The 21,086-nt window shown below is 37.0% G+C and overlaps 1 protein-coding gene across 2 annotated transcripts in view; it reads left to right on the top strand.

The window, feature by feature from the left end:
- The window catches only part of LOC114937150 (Dpr-interacting protein eta), a 152,564-nt gene that overhangs the window by 89,885 nt on the left and 41,593 nt on the right, over positions 1-21,086 (top strand). For both annotated transcript variants that reach the window (XM_085482149.1, XM_029310560.2), the window contains exon 2: positions 7,368-7,462. In XM_085482149.1, the coding sequence (XP_085338275.1) occupies positions 7,368-7,462 (95 nt within the window). The remainder of the gene's footprint in view (positions 1-7,367; positions 7,463-21,086) is intronic.

Below are 21,086 nucleotides of genomic sequence, written 5' to 3'. Positions count from 1 at the left end.
ATTGGATCATTTATCGAATGCTTAATTCAAGGAGCAATTACTCTTACGACAAAAAATATATTGTATATATAAGAGTAAAAATAGTAAAATTTATTAATTAATCAAGATTTTAATGTTTTTGGAGAAAGAAACTTTATTCGATCATTTATCGAATGCTTAATTCAAGGAGCAATTACTCTTACGACAAAAAATATATTGTATATATAAGAGTAAGATTGATTAATTAATCAAGTGTATTTACACTTTAAATCAGTTAATTTTTAATTCGTATTTAATTCACTGACAAAAATTCCTACGACTTTTCGTCTTTAAAAGAAACAATGTGCATTAAAATGCGTGCAGGATTGATTTTATTTGATTCTATAAATTTGCGCAGATCGATGACCTGAATTATTACGGTGCGTCATCATTTATTCATTAAATGTGAAGTATTGTATATAAACGACAAGTTTGTTGGTTTTGTGCACTTCAAATAATATATACACTTATAAATTTCATCATTTATACAACGTATATAGGTTTATTACCGCAGTCATAAGTTTACCAGATCGAGCATGCAAAACGCTCATATTGAATATCTGACTGAGCCATCCTAGCGAGATATGATATATTTTAAATAGCCTGCTCTATAAAAGTTTGTATCAGCAATATCTAAAGTTTGATTCCCCTATGAAAAATACATCAGTAATATCGAATATTACCTACTGGAATAGTATAAAAACGTAAATTAATGCCCATGCAATTTTGTAATTTTATACTTAGTAAAAATCTTTCCTCAATGGCAAAAGTCGACCAAACTGGCAATCATTTATTATAAATAATTAGTTAAAATACAACGTTTCGACTGTCATTGCAGCCCTTTTCAAGTAAATCAAACGTAAATGCATAATAAATTAATACAGTAAATCAAATTCGCTGCATACCACCGACAATATTCACCATTGTTTTAATGAACAATGTATAGAATTGACAGAAGTAAGCAAGAAATAAATAAATGTTAACAGTTAGCAAGAATCTTAATCACTACAGTGGTAATAATTGCCAGTTTGGTCGACTTTTATTAATTATTACTGGCGCACCTTAAGAATTATTATCTGTTTATATTTAGTGTCATGTGAGCCAATTGTAATATTCTCTACATCCAAAGTGTTCAATGTAATTTCATTTAACTCTCGTTACCCGGATATACGTTATCTCCAGGTTATATTTGTGAAAGGAATACGGCCAAACTTTTCATCCGCAGATACTTGTCGAGAAATCGTAATCATGTGCAGCAACGATGTATTAGCTCGCTTGAAATATCCTGGCATGTTAAACGGCGTTTTGAATAATATCGAAACATATCTATCATCCGGGCGAATTTTTCGAAATATTTTCTACCGTCGCAGACAGCGTTACATACATACATCAGCTGATATTAACCAACAATAGTTTGGCCGGATTGCTGAACTTGAAAAGAGCCCGCTGTCACGAACACGTCGACGGCGCCTTGAAAACCCAAGTGGCCAAAATAAATAGACCGACACGAGGTAGGAAACGTGAGGTCGTTTCTGGTGCATGAAAGTGTAAACCCAGATAACAAAGTGTGTCCCGGCACGAAATGTAATCTGTTACAAGTATCACATGCTGCTTCTTTGCCGACACATCCCGGTGGCAATAAACCAGAAACGCGGCGACATAAGTGATATCGCGCACAAACATACTGCCCCGTTGTACGACACGACACCGGAATAATTAATTGTTTCGCCGTAACCTCTCTTTAGATCAAGCGAGTCTGTCCGCAAGTCACCACGTTGTTGTCTCGCATTCGCGAGACAATTCTTTCTTTTCCTCTTTAAACTCGGGGAGACACATCATTTCTATATTAAACTTGAAACAAACACTAACGGGATAAATCTTTGAGGATTATTCGGGATTATTATAATATTAATTATCCGTCGAAAAATTAATGAAAAAAATGTCTCTTTTATCACGAATATAATCGTTTGTTTCTGCTATAAGCTTTATAGTGGAGCATCAATTCGTGGTCCGCGTGGTTCTATTATTACAACAAATTGGACACGGATCCTCTTCTCGTATTTCCCGTAGATTCCCTCGAACTATTTCTCGGGAGGAATGAGTTTCGAATGAGTTACCGGTGCAGGCATTAAGCCGTTTGCAACGAGAGCCGTGCGCGGAGAGGGAAGTTACTGCTAGCTCGCGCGAAGTGATTTCAGAGGAGCGAGATATTTCAGACTCCAGAAATGGTGAAATAAAGCGGCCGACGCGTTGCGCTGTTCATGGCTCGTTATTATACTGTACGCCTTGTACCACGTAGGGTTCGTCGTGGAGCCGCGAAATACCGGAACGCGAGGGGATGAAAATGAACGAAGAGACGGGACGGACAGAGGCGCTGAGTCTTGAGAAAATGAGAAGGGGATGGGAGAAACGATGAGAGACGTGCCGTACCGCGGTGCAAAAAGGAGAGGTACAAAAACGAACAAGTCCAACTGCTGAATTAGACGATGCATAAAAGGAAGGAAATGTTCTATTTGACGGAGAATAAAGAGACGCAAGCTTGTCGGAGCGACGAGAATAGGAGCGAATCACTTTCTTATTGCGTAGGTCTCATCAACACACATATGTATCAAATCAGATTTACATTTATATATATATATATATATAAAACCTAAACAATTATATAACAAATATATATATTATTTAAATATATATATATATATATATATATATAAAACCTAAACAATTATCATATTTATATACTTTTATTTAGGGACGAATTATTATTAGAATAAAAGAAGTATTAATTGGGATTCGATGAGGATAATGAGAAAGCAGCTAAATAAAAGCCAAACTCTCGACATATTTTCGAATAACGCGCAGTGAACTAGTAAGAGACTCTTTCAAAGAACAGGAACGAGTGCAGAAAGTGTCACAGCAGAATGAATCAATTCAAATGAGCCGCGACATGGCGGATAATGAGAGATCGGCGCAAGACTATAGTCGCAAAAGAGACGAGCTCAGAATCCAAGAATCACAGGCAAACAAGCGCGAGAAGAAACGAAAGGACGCGCACGAATGTACATAAAGTATGCTTTGCACGTGCTTTGAGGATTTTGCGTATTTGCCAGCAGCTGCCATAAGCATTCGAGAGAAGACACCGTCATAAATAGAGGGCGTAAACACTTGTCGGACTCGAGCAGACGAAACCTTTATTATATTTCGCGCGGACGTTTTAGCGTAGCTGAAAAACTGCACGATACACCAGGCCAGTGGTATTTTTAACCCGCATTCGTGAAAATAATCTTCCGGCGGCACGCGAAAAGAGAGAGAGAAAGAGTCAAGGTTCTCTTCCCGCGAAGAGATCTTTCGTCTCTCGTGTTCTTCCGTCTGACCTCGCTCGTTCGCTTCCACTTGGAAGCCGAAGCGACGAAAATCGAGGAAAAGCGCGGTCGTCGAGGTGAGAAATGCCGCGTTGCGAGGGTATTTTAACACGGTTCACTGACTCCCGGCTATGCGGGTTCTTAGGGGTGATAGCAATGACGGGTTCTTGATTTATTTATGGATGAGATATTACCGATGCCGGTCTATATTTACGAATGTGGTATATTACTATGGTGAACGGCAGGGTAAGAGGACTTTAAGAAATTAATTGTAAGAATTGTTAATGTCACTTTATTTTTAATGTCAGAGTCTTACCCTTTGTCCTTTACCTTTCACTTTTAACCGTCGTATTTTCTCGTGTATCATTTTTATGCTACACGTGTCAACAATTTCTCTCATAACGATACGCCCCAAGCTTATATACATTTTTTTATTACTCTTCTCGAATTACGCGCCCTGATCGTATACATGCATATACACGTACTTTATGAAATAAATTTTGTATATGAGTGAGATATAGATGAAAACTTATTTCGCATCACAAATGTCGCGGCAACGACTTTTTTTTAGACGCGATTCTCGTGCTCGAAATCCGAACGTTGATATTTTGACGTTCGCCCCATAAAGTGCATTAGTGACGATGTGCATCGACGAACGCTCGTGATATTTTTTAACGCCCCCCGACTCTCTCGTACCCTAACTCTCGTCTTTCCTTGCTCGCTTTTTTCGAAATGGTCGACTATTGGATTACTTACATACGCTTCGTTGGCTATAACTTAAAATGCAATGTCAGGCGACAATGTGCCGGGAAATGCGGCGGGTAAGGCTGTGAAAAATGCAGGCCTACATTACTTCTGAATTGTCGATGTCGGAGATGCATTTTTCTCTTGGTTTCAAGACTAATTGAAAGATGTCGTTTTATAAAAAATTTACAACTTACATTCATAACATTTATATTACACGTCATTATCGTAAACGTTATCGGTGAGATTTGCAATGCAAATACAATAAAAGCAGTAAATAAAAAATCGTGATGATATCGAGTTAAATGATACGAGATAAATCCAAGTTTTCTTCGACAAACATTATTAATAAGGGCGGATTATTTATTGTATTACGAATTCTAACACAAGAGAATACCTAAATATCGTATCTTTATCGTCTTTTCCAGATCGATAAAATTACTTCCTCTATTCGCAGCTATTAATTACCGCGCTAAAGCCGAAAGCTTTCTGACTAAATAGCGAGCTGTTGAATAAAATACGCCGGTACATACTATACTTGTATTTTCAAGAGGGTAATTCGTCCGTGATATTTACTCACTAATTTCGTCGCGGTTTCCTTTCACGATCCGTCTAGTTTCGTCCTGTTAGATCTCTGTCGAGATCGCGAGATTCGACACGGATGAAAGTTTGCCTAGTTCTCACGAACGAGATAGTACACCAAAAATACATATATATATGGTACATGACGCGTAAAGCTTGTCCGTCATCTATCAAAGACGGAATCATTCCGTCTTCATGATCCGTTCGAAAAAAGAGGCTCGCTCGTTCTTTTCTCGCCGGTTTCGGCCGATCCATCAAAGCCGACCGAATCTAGAGTCTTAATAGGGCCGCGATTTCCCGCGAGGACCAGCAGACGGGCCGCCGAAATTATGGTTCCCTCATGCTCCCATTACGGGCCCATCTACAGGTCATGTTTCCTCGCGGGTTTCTCTCAACTCGCCTCCTTCCCCAAGCCTGCGTACCACGCCCTCGTTTCGGTTCACCGTCCCTGGCAAACAATCTCCGTGGGGCATTTTTGGCCCTTTTGATCGATGTCGACCTTTTCATAGGTCTAGCTCGCGCACGTAGAGAGACTTTGGGCGCGTTATGTGTGCGTCTACCGTGTTGACTCGGGCGAGATTTGATGGACAATATCGTAATGCAGTCGCCGGAATAATTTCGTACGGGCGATATACCGACGATATACCGGCGCCGGGAATATGGCCGGGAATCCTTGGCCATGTTGATCGATGTTGACGTTCACGTGTTACCGCTAATGGAGAAACAGATGACGCTTTTGTGGCAGCGTAGGAGAGCTTGTATTTTATTTACAATCCTGTTATCGGGAAAGCGATGATATTGAGGATACATATTGGAGGCTATACATATACTTTGTTATATATGTTTTAATTGAGCACGTTTGCGCCGATTGTACGTATCTCTTTTCACGGCGCTATGCTATGTATGCCTTTTCCTGCACTGTACATTTCACATTTTGTAAAGATATATCAATGCGGAAAATTTAATTTAACTCCCTTTTTTACGATTACACTTTTATTTATACATTCAAGTTAACCAATTTATTTCACTTTAACGATGATATAACAAAACTTGTCGATATGAATAAAAATCAATTTGCACTTCATACAATTTGCAATTAAATTCTATTTCGCATATTAATTTCGCGTGCGAAAATTTTCATCGATACGTCATCGACAAAAAACTTGTAATTTATGTAGAATCTATTTATGAAAAAATTTGGCACGCGAACAAATTATTATATATTCTAATTCGAAAAATTTAATCTCTCTTTTTTTACGCTTTTATTTATATTCAACATGACCAATTTATTTGATTTTAATAACAAAATTTAGTCGATACGAATAAAAATGATTTTATGCTTCATCGAATTTGCAATTAATTTCTGTTTCGCGTATTAATTTCGCGCCGCAAAAGTTGTCATTGATATACTCAAAAAGAAATATAATTTACGTAGAATCTTTTTGCCATACAAAAGTTGCACGTGTTTGCGAATTGATTTTACATATACACGAGTTCCAGCACGTATACGCTTACATCCGACATTACAAATGGTCGATAGGAATTGGTCAATGTCCTTGCATTGATGCAAGATCCGTGCATAGTACCGAAGTTACCAAATTGCCTATGACTAACTTGCATTCGAAACTACGTCCATTCGCTATTGCGCCGACGATCACTGCTCGTTTCCTGCGCAAACACAATTTCCGTTTTCCTTATTCCGCGTTGTAACACACAGAGTACACCACTCATATTATGATCCATGTTTTGATGCTCGCACTTTATTGGTGCGCCTAGGGCGTACGAAATAATCGCGTTGTGCTACATCGAGTGCATCCAATAATATTGCATTAGATTGCAAGGGGATAAATCTGCAACGGACAATCCAAACGTGCATTTATCTTTCGAGCTATGCTGGTGGCCATTTTTCTTCTCCCAGTGCCCTTTGCTTCCCTATACCATATTTTATATCTCTGGATATAATTTCTTGGCATCTCCCATACGGAATTAATGTCTTCACGCTAGGTACGTTCGGAGATGTATTTTTTACATATCAATAATAGTGGATGTAAAGAACGTTCAAAAATTAGGTCGATTCTTATTTAAAGGCAATTTAAATTTAATGAGGCTTTTTTTAATAAGGTTAATGTATATTAAAAAATGATTTAAATCTGATAACATAAAATAATGAAATTTTATTATTTATTTATTTAGTAGAATCTATATATAAAAATCTTTTAGTAAAACATAATAACTATAAATGTATCTTTTATATGTGTTTAATTAATCAAGCATGTAATTTATTTAACCTAAATTTTTTTTGTCAAACTCAACCAACTACACATTTCGGAAACTAAATCGTTTTAAATGTATAAATTAGTCAAACTCAAGTGAAAAATAGATAACTTATTTTTATTTTTATTTCAAATTAAAAATAAAGTAGAATTGGAAATTAAAAATAAAGCAAATTTTACCACAGTGTTCCATAAAAAATACATACGTATGGATAATATGAAAATATGTATGTAATGTTTAATAAATTAATGCACCGAGACAAGAGAATTCTGGAAATTATTACCATTTTATTTGAATACTTATAAAGATAAATGACATAAATTTTTTATAAATATGTCACGTTGTATAATTACACTTTTTAAAGACATAATTTAATTTTCTTTTTAGATCCTAAATTTAAGGAGCCAATAACCAATGTAACTGCGCCAGTAGGAAGAGAAGCCATTCTGTCCTGCGTTGTTCAAGATCTCGCCGGATACAAGGTAATTCAAATTTTAATGGATACGTTTGAACACATTCCGTCCATCGATTTTTTCATTAAAGTGTCGGATTAACGTGTCAATTATGTTTGTCACAATATCTCTTTATTCGACACAAATTTCCTTCCCCCCTCAAAAAAAACCATTTCTCTTTTTCAACGGAATCAATAATAAATAATGTTAGCGGATACATTATTATTACAAATAATCTTTTGCAATAGAAAAAGTTATTTTGTTTTGTAATTAGAAATCAATCACGTTTTGTGATGTAATTTAATGTTAAATTTTTACGTGAACGTCTAATTAATTAACTATTCGTGAAAAAATTTTGATAAAATTAGTTCACAATCTTAAAATCAAGATATTGCAAATATCTGAAAAATAAGAAATAGAGTGACAGTTTTTTTATCGTAAAATTATTTAATGGTTGAAGCTACTTATCAGCTGATACATTCTCATACCCCGGGTTTCGTTTTGTGAGATTATAAAACGTGTTTTTATAGCGTACTTACGAGAATAATTCATGAATAAGTAGTTAGGAACTGGCTGCGCGGAAATTCTGCGCGGCCATTTCATAGCACCGCGAATGCTTCTCATGATAACAAGTATCTAAATGGCGCTAAGTTACTTAAAGTGAGGCGACGGTTTCGCAATTTTAATGGAAAACATATTACCAATACATGTTAATGAGCAGCGATCGAAAAATCTTTAAGATAATGTAATTATATAACTAAGTTATTTAAAATGTTAATAATATATCGAAATCTTCTAAAATTTGCTGCATATCTCTCTCAGACATTTCCATTTATTAATATATTTATTAGAGCAGATCGCTAACAATAAGTATATCATTAAATAAATAAATTTTATTTTAGAATCAAAACTTATTGTTAGTAAAAATATTCTAAAACAAAAAACAAAATGTAAAACATTGATAGGCTGAATTTTTGTAACCCATTGACCTCATTAGTCGAATCGAAACGAAAAAATTAAGTGAATTTCTATCTTCCTCCGCAATTCTTTTTACACACTTCAGATCTAAAGAATCCTTCTGCGCAGCCGAAGCAATTAGTTAATTAATTAGTAAAATTACGCAAAGAGGTATAAAAATGAATACTTAGCAGGCATAAACTAGGACAGTCTCATTCACAGTCTTTATTCGCGATTCAGCTGCATGCAGTCAGCTAGAGTAGGTTTAGCGAAAATGTTAGGTGGGTAATGGCTTTCGCGAAGTACTAATTAGAGAATGAAAATCGCGTGAGAGGTAAAAACAGCGCCAGAGGAGAATTTGATAAAATTCTTGTCTCCAGAATCGGCTGCTCATCGGCCTCAATATTAAAATATTAAATGGAATCGAGTAAATAATCATGTGAACAGTACTTAACGGTATTGCTGGGATATTTCGAATAAATTTTAATGCAAAATTCATATATTAAAATATTCCAAACAGTTTGCTTCGTACTTCAAATTAAATACGCATTGACATCTAAAAATCTATTTGTTTATTAAATAATGTCGGAATATAATCATAAATTTCATAACCGCATGCTCAATGCATGCGTACTGCACCACGTATTTTTCGCGAATTTGTGAAAACTGTCATGCAAAGTTCGCGCATAAACTCTCGTTGAAAAAAAAGTTACATTTTTATTCGTTTCCTGGTTGGTGTGCAAAGTTGGTATATAAATAAGCTTTGTCCAAGGAATTTTTCTGAGCTCATACTTGTTTGACATTTAAGATATTAGAAAAGCGCGACCAAGAGAATGACAAAAAGAGGGTATTTTATTGCATCGTAAACAAAAAGGCGTTTAAAATAATGAAGCGTTAGTTTTATGAACCACAATAAAAGTGCTGCTTTGTTCGTATTAATTACCACTTGTTACGCACAATAAATTATAATTGCAGAACAATTTTTAATGAAGGGATGCTTTTGACAAACTCTTGTAAAAAGCAATCGGCGCTTTTAAGTTTATTTTATATTTTTATTTTTCATTATTACATTCAAATTGCATTGCAAGTGATAAAAATATATATCGTGTAATAAATAAATGATAAATGTAATTTTTATATTTAAATATGAATTAATTTTATCTACAAGACCCATACATAAATGCATAATATACAATTCACTTGATCAAAGAATTTATAAAAATAATTATACCATGAAAGATATTTTCTGTATATATAAAAAATCTAAATTTTTATTATTTAACTTTTAATTTTATCATATGTTTAATTTTATAGTAAACAATTATTATATCTCGATTGTTTATGCTATTATTATGATTATTTGCAGTGCCATAAATAAGAAAATATTAATTTATATGTTTTGCAATTTGAAAAGATTGATAATATTTATAATATATAAATAAGGATTATATTTAATATTATTTAATGATTTGGCATTGATTTAAATTTAATAGATCTGATATTTATACATAGTACATATATAATCACATATATTCTACATAAATGTGTATTTTATTACATATAAGAGTAACGTACAAAGAATTTTACAAATAGTATTATTTGCAGATATTCTCATTTTTCTGAACCCAATTAGAATTTGTATCATAATATAATTGCTTCATGCATAATGCTATCCGGATTGTAATGATTGAATATATCTATTCCTCGTTCACACTGTGTACGGCTTCCGTTTGAATTACATTCCGTCAATCGAGAATTAATTGAGGGCTGCTTAATTAATTTTGAGAGCGATAGGTTCTAGTTATTTGGCTTCTAATTGTCGATCATAATGTGAAACCGGCCCGATGTAACATCGTTCTTAGTTAACAAACTATAATCGCGTTTTAAAAAAGAACGTTTGTGAAAATCCATATATTGTATATATAATATACATATACTTATTTATTTATTTCAAATATCTATACTTGAAATATATATTCATAATAATTGCAACGAGATATATGATAATTACAGAATGATTATAAAATCGGGAAAAATAGCAGCATCTACGAGAGAGCGAAAGGAGAGATTTATGCGCGGTGTGGGAATCGCGGGAAGGATCGACAAGAGGGAAAGGTATTGAAAACTATTCATCCCGTGTGCCGGCTCGGCCAACATGAAATTCAAATCGATGCATTTATAGAGACCATGCGGACCACCCGTCCGCGGTCGACATTGCTTACGTGGGGACGACGTGGGGTTGAGCAAAGGAGGGTGGTGGCAAGAGAGAGGATCGACGGGCAGGAGTAGGGTGGAATAATCGTGCCGTTTATAAGCCGGTGGTGCGTCGCTCGGTGTTCCGGCTATGCATTAAGATGACGGATAACAGCCGCAGCTATGCCGGAAGGCTTGAATCGTCACGATACGGAGATAACGACGCCTCTCCAGGCTCTCGTCGTGCCGGTTTACATGTAATACGCGCCGCCAGACATTAACCCTTTTACATACCACGTGATACCCGCACGTGCGTCGAGCTCTCCTCTGCCTCGTCGTCGATATTCCGTGCATTCAAATGCATTTCGCTGCATTTCACTGCGCTGGCTGCAAATGTACAAATTATATTTCGCGTCATTTTCAAGTCAATATGCGGTGAAACTATTAATATGTATTAATAAGATTATTCAAGTGCTTGATATGATCGATTCTCTTGATAGAAAAAAAAAAAAAGGAAATTTAGATGCAAAGAATCAGATCGTCCACTGAATTTGAAATTTATTTTTTATACATTTTTTCAGATTTATTTAATTCGCCATATTATTATCTTTTTCTTTCGTGAAAAGGGGGAGAGAAAAGATGTTATGTTCGACAATAATAGTTGCATAACTGGTATATTTAGTATAGCGACACTTTGTAATAGATGTGGACAGGGCTAACAATAAGTTATAGTCCGAGGATATAATAGATGGGTCGACCGCGGGTGATCGGGCATATTCTTCTCAAGATTATATAGTTTCCATCGAGAGCTATCAGCTATATATGAATTTTAATTACAAAGTTTAGTTGCGGTTCCTCGAATCGAATAACTATGGATCGTTAACTAATATCCGACTAAACTCGAAGCCGCGCCGTCAATTATTGTTTGCCTCTCGTTATCCATTACTCCCTTTTAGTCATCGTCCATATATTTAGCTCTAAGCCGCAGTTAAAGTACATGTAAAATTGTCGAAAAAATTAAACAAACGGTAACGCGTAGCAATAGTTAATTTTATTCAAATAATTAGAGCAATTAATTAATTATGTCGCGCGGCGGAACTAAGTAGGACAACGTAACTTGGTTCATTAATAACAACAGCAGTACGTTAATTATCAGCAAATTTAATGATGCACACATAGTACATATAGTATCTCTCCCGAAACTAACACTTGGGGGAATAATATAAAATAGATAACATAAATGTATAACATGCTGCAGGATAATATAATATAATATGTTTATTGCTTGTTCAGCATTTTACTCCTCAACGATGGATAATGGCTCTTCATTACGTTAATTTTCGGCAATCGATATCAGTATCTCCGGCGCGATTCTCCGATTCTCCGATAAGTCGGCGGTCTAATTGGCACTCAGACTCGAGATCGTTGTATTTCTTCACCGTGCTTTCGCCGACTCATTTTCGCCGACGATTTATATTCCTTCGAACCTGGGGGAATGGGTGGGAATTTACACGTCGCGTCGTTGAGAGGAGTTGCATCTGCATCTGGCAGTTGCGGATCAATCTGAATTCGCAAACACGACGTCGCCTCCGCTTCGTCTGCCTGCAGGCCGCCCCGACTCATCGGCTTTCAGGCCATAGGGCTGGATTAATCATGGCCTTCTGTAAGCACTGATGCATCCGCTAATCCGGGACTCTCTCACTCGATTCAACCATTTCTCCGGAACGATCTACCGTACCATTATATAATAGTGACTAGATTCGCCGGATTAAATCCACAAACTATTAACTCTGTAACTGCTCAAATGTGCCGGGTGTGTATTTGGCCGCGTCTCGATCCAATTTGTTTGAGCTGTCCGGTCGCGCAATCGGGGTATCGCTGGAAAAACATGAGCGGCAAACGAGGCCACTTACACCGCTCTCGCTCGTTTTCGACCGCAAAAATACGCGTTTGCTGTTTACACCGCGTATATATAATTTTCCGTCGTGTTAAAATTTAAATATATATATATTTATGTCCGTATTTTATTTTGCGCGCGTTAACATTTATTTTGATCATTTGTTGTTGTTATTAATTGGCAATATATTAACACAAATTTATGAAATACATATATATATATATATATAGGTATTGTATGTATACGTTTGTTGAAAAATTGCTGGATCCATTTATAAGATATATACTAGCAAAATTAATGAAATGTAATGTTCGCTGTAAAAAATTGCATGAGTTTATAAGATATATACTAGTTACGTTGTTGAAACGAGTAGCTGATGAAGTTAAAAGTTTTATAAGACGAATCCCTTCGGACTCCTTTTTTTTTTCAACCGTGACAGGGCAAAAGCACGTAACTCCTTGGCAATATATAATCGATCGCGCTAATTGGAAAGCAGACGCGATTAATGGAAGGAAATGTAGAAATTTTCACTTCGTCTTGATGCTATAATAATGTTATTGACCTCATAGTTCAGTGAGTTTTATAGAATTATTGGACAAATTTTTCAATATAGGGGAGCATAAAAGAATAGCTTTGATCTTGTTTTACTAAACATTTAAGGCAAAGTGAAAGCGTACAAGTGTATGAACATGAATTGTGTCCATTGTAAAAGAGCTCGGTGAAGAGAGATGAGTGGCACGTATTACCATTTACGGCCATTTCATTGGCGAAGTCGAGGAATTTTGCGATTGCCGCTTGCACCGGTATTAGACCGATATTCATGAAGTAAATATGCATTTAGATAGAGAATTAACGTAGCAGTTAGCTTTGCTTTTAAGTCTACACGGCATATCGTATAATGAGTGTAAAAGGGCACAAAGGAAATGATGTCGTTGGAATTTAGAACGTCCTTTGAAGATTCATATAAGATTCGCATTTGTGAAATATTGTACGACAGTAATTTTGATGACAATGTCGGAGGAACGTTTGCTCAATTATTATATTTCACTGTCTGACATATCGGACATTGTAATTTAATATACATAGGGGAGAGAGAAGGGCTAAGCATGAAAAACATGTAAATCTTCTTTCGCGACGCTTGTAAAATCGATATGCATTCGGGACACAGATTACTGAAACAATCAAGCTTCAATGATCATTCTTTTGCAAAGCGGTGCATAACTGGAACACGGCCACACACAGAGAGATGAGCTAAACTAATTGATTAAACTAATTGATTAATTAAAGAACCAAACCGACAGATGTAAAAGATATTACGAAAATGAGGCCGATATCAATGATTACGGCCATTGATTAAACGATGAACGATTCGTTAATCGCGTTTGACTATTTATAATTTAATTTTCGATTTCTCGTACTTTCGTTTATTACATTAGAAATGAATATTGGAGTGCAATCAAATGCAATATCATTTGTAAATGAAACGTGTATATCATATTATTTGTATTAGATTAATCAATCAGTAGAGCTAAGCAAATTTGAATACGTTCTAATCAATATGATTTAAATTGTAAATTATCGAATATATATATTCAAAATTACGCGGCATTAGGTTCATTTAGTGCTCCGCTAAATGCAATAGAAATGTTTGTGGAATCATTACTACGCTATTCTTTATTATTTCAAAGTAAGAATATTTTTTATACAACGCTGCTTTATTTGTGTTGGGATTAATTAAGCAAAGGTAAACATGTCTAATCTCTGCCGGTTAATGGCGCCTTGCTACAAGGCGGCTACGATTTGCTGCATAATTGCTACAGAGATTTGGAACACGGGGAACCCAATGCTTGCTGTTCCTGTATTATTGTCGGTCTTCTTTTGGATACCCGCGGGACAAATATCCATTTAGATCGTGCATTATAGCGAGGCGATTAGGTTTAATCCTCGACCTTTTACGCGTGCTCGCGTTGCCTAAAAGTTGATTCTACGCGACGTTTTATCTTACGAGAAATATTAATCCACGGTACGTATAGCGCTCCATTTAAATAATTACGAATCATAATTGTACTCGTGACATTTATATCTATTCACTTTGGTACTCTCAAATACTCTGAAATAGAAATGCAAAGGTATATACATATCTCGTAGTTGCAATATTAATTAAAATTTGCAAAAATATCTTTCTTTTACTTGTCGAGAGGAAGAGACAAAGAAAGTGCAAGAGAGAAAAATCACTTTCAACTTAAATAAAAAATATGCTTGAAGGAAGAAGGGAAAATTACGCCGGTCGCGTCATGCATGCATTTAGATCGCGCATTAACGATGCAATTAAATTTGATCTTTATCCCTTTGCGCATAACCGTAACGAAGAGGCATTAAAGGAATTTGATTGAACAGCTTTAGTGGTGTATAGGATATACAGGGTTGTTAGACTCGCACACGTATGACATTTCCTACTGACATTTCGCGAACGATCTCCCTCGGGGCTGCATCTAATGCTGCAACAGCCGCCGATTACTTTGAGGAGCTTAATTATCTTAATATCCCCATCATTATCGTCCTCAGGATGCCTTGCGTGTTGTGGAACCCCCTCGCGCCAATTGCACATCAGACACATTTCGTTGGCTCGTTCTTCCGACCGCTTGCAACTACCCAGTTTTCATGTGCATTATCATTTTAGTCTTCTTCGTGAGTTTTCGTGCAAGTTTGGACGTATGCATTTTTAAAGTGACGTACCGCCAATGAAACTTTATAAATTCGAAGCGGTTCTCGTTGAAAATTTAATATTTCAGTTTAAGGAATATATGACGCTTTTGAAAATTCAATGTGCACTGTCATTCGGTAATACGTTCTTAATGAGTAATGCATAAGATGCCGTGTGTTCTCTCGATCCGGCGAGGCTATTTAAGAACAATTTAATGACAATTTTTTATATTTTTATGCGTTTATTCGACCCTAACGAGATGATCATTGAGATCGAAATCGAGTGCCTATCGCATCGTACAAGGAAAATCGTATATATAAGATGAAGACAGTAAAGGCAAGTCAGAATAACTTATGTAAGGAGTACTTTAGCTAAGAGTGGAATCACGGTCGCCCGATGGGTTAGCTTTTCCGCTAACTTTATTTCAATGCAACCGCGGAATGAGAGAGGCGGAACAGTCTGCTAACAGCTGATGAAATCCTCAAGTGCATCGGTCGTTGTAGAATGCATTTCCATTGTTCGAGCCGCGTTCTCGGATATATTTCGACTAAAAAGAAAAAAACCCGTCATAACGGCGGATGGGAAAGTGGCGTATTGGAATTCAATTTCGCGCGAAATTATATCAGACTGGATCGTCGCAGTGCTTGTTTGCTTCCCCTCGGAGCTTAGTTAATATTCCGCCCGTGAGTAAGAAGCCCGAATTCTGAAATTGCTCCGCAGTCATTTCGTTTGACTCTCGCACACACTGCGGGATTCGTATATTTATGTATCTTGCGAGGTTTGCGTGAAAACGCGAATTTACGACGGATAGGAGATTTCGCAGCTCTCGAAGCTCCGCTATTTGACCTTTACGTGTAATCTGAAAATTTCCCACAAGTTTGCTCTTCCTCGCTCTGATCAATTTGAAGATTTTTCAAAACCTATTAATATTTGAGTGTTGAAAGATTTAAAAATCTTTTTATCCTCTTTAAATCTTCGTATGAAAAATTAATTGGAAAAAACTTGGAGAAGAGAGAGAGAGAAGCTTTAAAGTTTTTAATACTCTAACATAATCGAGGTCATGGTAATGTTTACGAGAAAATGTAGCGATTCATCAAATATTCACACGTGAATTTTGTATACATGTCACCCGATAATTTTGGAATAATCGTTAAAAATAAATTGCAAAAAATAAACATAACAATACGTGGAAATGTAATACTTTGCTCCCGTGTCCCAATCGCGAAGATTTATGAAGTTGCGGTCGTGGCTAATCAAAAATGTCAACGGGCTTGATTTAAGGGGTTCGAGCTAGGGGTTCAGGGTTTCCTCACGCAGTCTGAATGCCATCACCAGCGGGGGAGATATACGGATCCAAGATGGACTTCTCGTGTAAAGTCATAAAAGTCGTATACGCGCCTTTTCGAAGTGTTGTCGTCGTCGTCGGCCATTCGCGACACCCGTATACGCTCCTGGAAAATTAATCTTATACGAGTCTAGTCTAATCTCGGCTCTCTCGTGACAGGAGATTCTCTGATCCTCGAGGAGGAAACGTAAAGACCGCGATGATGCGCGCGCGCGAACCAAGTCGCTCGGAATCTTTACTCGCGTCCGGACCGACCTGTCAAAAAAGTTCGAGAGGCCGCCAACGGGACTCGAGCCGGAAATTGAGAAGTAGAAATTGAGCCGAATGTTTCCTGAAATACGTCGCGGACGTCGGAAAAGTCGGGAGAGCTGTCGCGCGAAACAAGTTACGCCGGATCTCGCTTTTGGTCTGTGTACGAGAACATTCCGGAAGATTTCCCGGGAATGTGATTGTATTGGAAGCTGCACCGACGTTATTAGCGCCATTAAAAGCGAAATGGATGGTGCGTTCCGTATATACCGTAAAGAGAAGAGAGAAAATATATCATTGACATATTAATAAATAATAAAAATATAAAGCTACTTGAAAAATATATCTCGACATGCGCGTAAAAAATTCTGGATAGCGTTTGAATATTTCGTAAAGTTCGAAAAACTCTGATCTTTACTTTTTTATATATATGTGACAGTGGAGGATCATAAATATTTAAAAACAAATTTATTTGATATTTATGCACGTGTGAAAATGAAATATTCTTTTTTTTTTTATTTCATCGAGAGAACTGTCTGGATATTCATGAAAAAAACTCATTATACAAAATTTTATATAATGCTGAAATAATATCGTTTTGTAAAATATAACTGTTAAAATAAAATATTATCGTATAAATAAATAAAGCTAACTGAATACAATTTTTGCGCATAAAGTTCGATTTTTTGCATACATAAAAATTGTCAGTTTTTTCTTTCATAGAATTATGTACATTTATTTTCCGCAACATTGGAATTTTGCAATTCACCTCGTAATGAAAACATTCCGCAATAATTATCAGTATTTTTCAGCTTTCAACAATATTATTGCCAAATTATAAGAATGTCGAGATTTCTTCCACATACATTCGAAATATCTCTAAATTCTTTCTTGAACATTGAAAGACAGAAAGTTACGATTGTAACAAAAAATTGTGCACCGAGTCCGGTGCAAGTTATCATTGTTAAACTTATCAAAGATTCTGAAAGATTTTAAAGAACGTACGGTAAAATTCACGGTAACAACATGCGCTATGCCTATTTTTTTTCAGCGCTCCGGCAGAAAAGTCGCGAAACTCGCGTGCGAAAAAACGCGCGGGATTGTGACACATAGTTTGCGACGCGGGCCGGGTTCTCCGAGTCTCCGTAAATTACAGAAACTCGTGCGAGATGAGCGCGGCCGTAAATACTTGGTTATCATAGTTGGCGGAAGCACGACGGGGCATTATACCTGCATTCACGTTCATCGTGGTCAGAGATGGCGGACCCCACGCTCTGGACAGGCCGCTCAACGTTTCCATTCATCGGTGTGGATATCAAATGCAATAGTTCATGGCGATGCTTCCGACTAGGTGGTCGACCAGTCCTCGACCTCTACCTCTCCTAATCCAACCACCCAGCGTTTCACACCGGTCCCTGGCAGATTTACAAGCGCCTGGCTTGATATCTGCATCCGAGAGTCGCCCGTGTTAGACGCACATGTTCCGGACCTTCTCTCTCTCTCGGTTTCTCTATCTCTCTCCCTCTCTCTCTGTCTCCTTTGTGAACTTTCCGTCACACTGGTGACTTTGTAGTAGTGTCATCTGAGATAATTAAGCGAATAATCGACGCGAATGTAGGATTAAAATCGAGAATTGAGAGACAGCTCGCTAATGAAGCTTTCTCATCCTTTCGTTCTCGAGTGTCTTTCGGATTAACGCGATATATACATTAGTCGTGTGTATCATACCATCTTCATCTCTTCCTTCCATCTTCGTAAACGCTTGGATATTTCGTTTGAAATTGTTTCCGAGACCGAGAGGACGGTTTGAAAAAAAATAAGAGGAAAAATAAAAGCACAAACACATATCCTACAATGATCTACGAATAGAGATACTCGCGTTTGTTCTCTCCTTCTCTGTTTTTACTCAATGCGAAGAGATGGGAAAGCATTTTATTCGCGAGTAAATTTTTAATGCAGGCCTTTGCAAAAACTTTGATATTAAAGGAACATACAATTTCTATTCGAAGAAAGCAATTTCTGCCTTTCCTTTTACACTTTCCGAGTGATGAAATATCGCTCCCCTTTCAGCTGACATCTTACCATCGGCCGCGTATATCAACCGTATGTGGAGTGATAAATAAAATAGTATACTCTCTATAGTGTGCGCGCACATACTGTAAAAGGTTAATATTCGAGCTCTGTATACGCGATATATAGTGCAAAGTATCGTCAGCGTAACATTTATTCGCGCTTGAGGGAGGGAGAAAAAAACGTTGTTAAAGTTGCGATCGCACGAGCGAGTCCGTCAATGAGCGAATCCGCAAACAAGCCGAGGCCCGCCATGTGGGATTTCATCACCTGCTGCTGCATGTACGTATATACACGGTATAAATCGGATCGTTAAGAAAAATCTGATTTTTTTTCCCGCCAGGTTTTCGCGAAAAAATCCGGGCAATAGCGAATGCGAGGGAGCTATTCACTGCGGAGGTCGCGTTTGTAAGTTTCCGTTTCTGTTTTTTTTTTTTTTTTTTTTTTTTTTTTTTCCTCTTTTTGCGAACGTTATGCACGTTCGGCCGGGCAGAGAGCCGAATACGCAGGTATTCTCGCGATGCTGGTTCACATTTCCGAGCATATATACAACGCGCCATGCGCATCCCTATGTGTACCTCTGTGTGCATCCCTATCTTCAAAGGCAACAGGATAATGGAATTGCCTATTTCAGTACGCGCAAAACATTTATTCCCAGGATATACCGTTTACGTTATAATTTCTGGGATGACGTGCCGGTGACGTTTAGCGCCCCGAGGCGTGCGTTTCGTCGGTCGAGGGAGATGATTACTTTAAAGAAACGCCGGAAGCGACTATCTCTCTCTCTTTTTCCCTACCCTCGCGAGCTCGCCTCACAAAGGAAACGTGCCGATATCGCATAATCGAATGTTACGCTCGGGAGAAGCGTCACGGGACGAGGTAAACATGCGATAGCGTGGCAGAGGAAAAATGTTAAGAATATGCTCGGTCGATTTATTTAGTTGTCGATAACATTTATCCCTTTATACATGAATACCGCTGTTTAGTATATACGGAAAGCGCAATAAGCGATTGCGAGGCAAGCTTTTCTTCATTAATTAATTAATTAATTCGCCGGTTGTATATAAGATGTACACATATACGCTCGAGTTCTCTCGGGATGATGAATAAAAATATGCAGTGATTTAGTCGACGTATGCGCGGACATAAACCCGCATTATGCACTCGTCTCTCGATGAGTTCGTGTGTTGATTTAAATTATAATTTGCCGGAACTTTGTGACCCGTGCGTAATTTTCTTAACGCCATAATTCATTTTATATTTCGGTGTATATTTCATATATCGTAGTTTGATGCGCACACTCGCGCTCTCGCTAAATTGCAATAAATTACTCGATCGACTAGCGGGCGCGCAAACAGTATGCAACAAACCGGGGGTAATTATCTGGGAAACTTCGTTATACGAGAACGTGGCGCGAATAACTCGCGAATAAAGGAACGTTAAACTGCTGGAGGAATAATATAATAACAGAATGGCCGTCTCTCTCTCCGGATGATCTCGCGGCATTTTATTTCCCTCGCTGAGAGACCGTGCCGTGAAAAATTATAATTGATATGGACGGACCGGAAACCGAGGGGGAATAATCCGAAGGCGAACGCTGGGGAAAGGTAGACGGCGGGAAAAGAATCGCTGGCCCGTTCAACTGGAATACAAAAGTCGGCTGGAGACTTATGAATTAAAGTAAAAATGTCGGTCTCGGCGCCGTACATTTCGCAAGGGTAGAAAAAGAGAGGAATTTCTTTTCTTTTCTTTAGCGAGAATGCGCGAATATTCACCGTTAATGCGTGTGATTAACAATTAAATATTTATATATATAAAATTTATATGACTTTATTTTAAACGTATATATGAAATTATCAGTAAAATTGGACAGAGTTTAAAAAGAATTATAATTTTGACTTATTTGCGCGCGTGTCATGAATTTACACAGATAATGGATCGTAAAAATAAGTTTATTTCGCAACAACAATGGAGGAGCGAAACACATTTGGGAACACAGTGTAACACAACAGTTTAATAATATAATAAATGCATACGACGACCTAATAATTATTTCAATTCTATATATATATATATATGTATATATTTATAGTGGTGACCGTAGATAATCGGTCAACGACTATGAATTGACTATCCGATTAACGATTCGAATATTAATGCGAATTTTAATATTGACTAACTCTATCCATGCAATCTCCGTTATATTATGCGACACGTAATGATAATGACGCATTTAATA

The sequence above is a fragment of the Nylanderia fulva genome, unplaced genomic scaffold (assembly GCF_048542155.1).
Source record: "Nylanderia fulva isolate GAGA-0341 unplaced genomic scaffold, ASM4854215v1 Scaffold2, whole genome shotgun sequence".
NCBI classification, from domain to species: Eukaryota; Metazoa; Arthropoda; class Insecta; order Hymenoptera; family Formicidae; genus Nylanderia; species Nylanderia fulva.
This window is presented reverse-complemented; position numbering and strand designations above follow the sequence as displayed.